This window comes from Nymphaea colorata, chromosome 1 (assembly GCF_008831285.2).
Source record: "Nymphaea colorata isolate Beijing-Zhang1983 chromosome 1, ASM883128v2, whole genome shotgun sequence".
Lineage (NCBI taxonomy): Eukaryota > Viridiplantae > Streptophyta > Magnoliopsida > Nymphaeales > Nymphaeaceae > Nymphaea > Nymphaea colorata.
Window position 1 is genome coordinate 25094585 of NC_045138.2, and position 3609 is coordinate 25098193.

The window sequence follows — 3609 nt, forward strand, 5'->3', positions numbered from 1 at the left end:
GATAAGAAAAGGTTTTGCTTTTTTTTTTCGGGGAAAAATTTCCAATTGAAATATTTAAATTTATAAATTTGTCGAGCTTTAATTTATAAGCCGACACTCAACTTTTGGTAGTTGAAAAGAAAGATATATACGCAGATGCTTAAGTTGAACACGCATTTTTTTTTACCACTTAAAGAGTTCAAACGGAGAAACATTCGAAGCCAATTTTGCTACTTAGATGAAAAAAATAAAAAAGGTGAGGAAAAAATTAAACAGGGGAAAAGTGGGAAAAAGGTTTGATATTTGTTTTTTGGGAAATATTTAAATTTATAAATAGCTCAGCTCGACCTCGATTCTGGTCATTCCGTTTTACAAGCAAATCCAAGATGGAGGTCCATGCAAGGAGCACCACCTTGCTGGAGCCACAATTTCCTGCTCTTCATCCCAACCTACAAGACCAATTGGTGCCCCTCACAATCTTCGACAAGGCCGCCATGGATTTCCCCATAGCCATTTTGCATGCATACCGTGCCCCTACACCCAGCAACGCCACCATCACGGCCGCCCTCTCTCAGATTCTCACCCACTACCCCCACCTCGCCGGCCGGCTAGTCGCCGACGACCAGCGCCGATCTTGCATGCATCTCAACAATGCCGGCGTGCGCGTCGTCGAAGCAGACATCCATGGAGACTTGGAAGATCATCTTCCTTTGGTGCCATCCTTCGAGCTAACTGCTCTTCATCCGAAGATAGACCACGCAGAGGAGCTCCTACAGATCCAGCTGAACCGGTTTGCATGTGGGGGGCTGGTGATCGGCCTCACGGTTCACCATCAGGTAGGAGATGGGCTCGCCATAAGCCTGTTTCTTACCAACTGGGCGAGGGTGGCCAGGGGCCTGGAGGTGGACCCTGTGCCCCTCCATGATCGGGCCATCTTTGTGCCCAGGGTTCCACCCAAGCCTCTGTTTCCTCACCAGGATATCGAGTTCCATGAATGCACCAGTCTGCCAAAGGCCCCTGGCTTAGTCGAGAACGTGGTTGCTCACTTCTCACCTGAGTTTGTAAAGAAGCTGAAAGAGTCCACCTCCTGTGCCGATCTTGGTCAGCGGCCATACAGCACATTTGAGTGCGTTATGGGACATCTGTGGAGGTCTGTAACAATGGCACGTATGAACCTAGAAGGTGAAGTCACAGAACTGAAGCTGTCTGTCAATGGGAGGGCAAGGCTGAAGCCTGGCGTTCCCATGGAGTACTTTGGCAACTTGGTGCTGTGGGCATTTCCGAGGCTGGAAGTGAGGGAACTGTTGAGTGGGGGACGCAGTTAGCCGCTAAGGCGATAAGAGAGGCTGTTATTCCGGTGGACGACGCCTATTTCCGATCGTTTATCGACTTTGGGGCGACGGTGAAGGAAGGGGAGGAGGAGGGTGAGCTCAAGGCAAGTGTTCCTCCGATTGGCTGCACAGTAAGTCCTAATCTTGAGGTTGACAGTTGGTTGAGGTTTCCATTTAGTGAGATAGACTTTGGTGGGGGAGGGCCCTGTGCTGTTGTTCCGGCTTGGTTACCTGTGGAAGGCTTGGTGGTGTTGATGCAAAGCCTGGAAGAGAAAGGTGGGGTTGATGCAGTGGTGTCCCTTTCTGAGGAAGCTGTTCCTCTTTTCAGGAAGATCTACCATGAGATGGATTAAAAATGGTTGCAGGAGAAATCTGGAACCAGCCGAATGCAAGCAAGCACAACAAATGGCTAATAAGTTTTCTTAGAAGTTTTTCTTTTCTTGTTCTTTATTTTGAATGAAGTTTGACATATAGACATGCCCAACTTGTGCCACCCAATCTTTGTCTCTAATCTGTTGTCAACAAGTATTCTTAAATAAATAAACATGTATGAAATGATAAATAAACAAGTTTGAAATGTGAGGATCCATAAAATTAATAAGCCATGACATTACCAAATCATTTTCAGTTTGCCATTCATCGTATGTGGGACCCGATGTATCAGGGACATGAATCTTATCGGTTATGTAGCCCACATTTGATCTCCCACTCCAGAATAGCTTTGCAGCCTTAGCCCAGCTTAAATAATTCGAGCCATTTTGAAGGGTAGTGGTGATTTCAAGGTGTTGATTTGCTATCAATAGCAGCACTTTTTAATCCTCTGGCACTGCTGGACGTTTGGTTCTCACCACTGTTCCGTAACTCAGCCATAGATGCTAAAGGGATCAGGCACTCAGTAGAATTATCAAAGATTTCACTCTTTTACCATATAAGAATGAACAGGTAAAAATGGAAAACTGTGAAAGAAGAAGAAAGACCAAGAGGATCTACATGGTTCGTCTTTAGTGCCTACATCGACGATAGAAAAGGAGGAGAATTCTTCATTCTTACTCTTGTCAGGGATAGATAGATATTTTATAAAGAATACATAAGAAATAGAAAGAGGATCACCAGCCAACGGTCTTGAATGTCATAAACAACATAGTTATGAAAACTGAGCAGCCATAAACCTTCCTGAAATAATGACCCAACGTCTCTAAAAGGTCCATGACAAGAGATCACCTCCAAACTTGACCTAACCATCTCTCCCTCAAGTTGGTGCCAAATATCTATATGTCTCAACTTTCTTGAAATGTTATTAAGTTTCTCCTTGCTCACAGCTTTGATGAAAATATATGCCAATAGAAGTTCACTTTTAACATGAGGTGTTTCAATGGTGCTACCTTGCATTTTCTTCTTGACAAAGTGACAATCAACTTCAATATGCTTCGTCCTCTCATGAAAGAAGAGATTTGTACTTATATGTATTGCCGCCATGTTGTTGCACATCAATTTTATGAGTTTCCTTACTTCAATATTCATGTCCTTCAAAAAGTCTTTTATCCACATGAGCTTGCATTTACATGCTGCCATAGCCTTGTATTCAACTTATGCACATGACCACACTATAACTGACTGTTTTTTACTTCTCCATGCAACCAAATTACCACCAATAAATGCGCAAAATTCAAACATGGATTTTTTTGTCATTTGGGTCACCTGCCTAATCAACATCAGCATATCTTGTGACATCAAGACACTCATTTCATTTTATAGACATCAAGACACTCATTTCATTTTATAAGGATTCATTTTCCAGATGAACCCTTTAAATATCTTAGGATTCTGTGGGCTGCCTCTACATGAGTCAATCTATAAACTGACTGATGAGATTTGCAACATATGTGATGCATAGTCTAGAGACAGTAATGTAAAAGAGCTTCCCCACCAACTTTTGATAGTTTCGAATGTTCTCAATTAAATAGCCATCATCTTTCTTTAACTTGTAATTCACTTTTGTAAGGGCGTCAACAGCTTTGCTTTCCATGTATCTAGTTTCCTTTAAAGGTCCAAGACTTATTTCCTTTGGCATATGAAAACTCCCTTGTCAAATTGAGCAACCTCAATACCTAAGAAATATCCAAATTTCCCTCAATCTTTGATTTCAAATTGTTTATTGAGGTATTCCTTAATACGCATCATATTCTCTATGCCATCTCTCGCCATTATGATATCATCTACATAGACAAGTAGGATTGTTATTTTTGATGCTCGCAATAAAGTGAATAGAGTATAATCAGAAATACTTTCTTGTAGTCGA

At 42.2% G+C, this 3609-nt stretch overlaps 1 protein-coding gene across 1 annotated transcript; it reads left to right on the plus strand.

Annotated features, from left to right (window-relative positions):
* Positions 1-359: 359 nt before the first annotated feature.
* LOC116245808 (tryptamine hydroxycinnamoyltransferase 1-like) lies at positions 360-1799 on the plus strand. Its single transcript, XM_031617373.2, is given in 2 exon segments — positions 360-1299; positions 1302-1799. Coding segments are annotated over 2 exon segments (1296 nt in total). The 5' UTR covers positions 360-365; the 3' UTR covers positions 1664-1799.
* The last annotated feature ends 1810 nt before the right edge of the window (positions 1800-3609 follow it).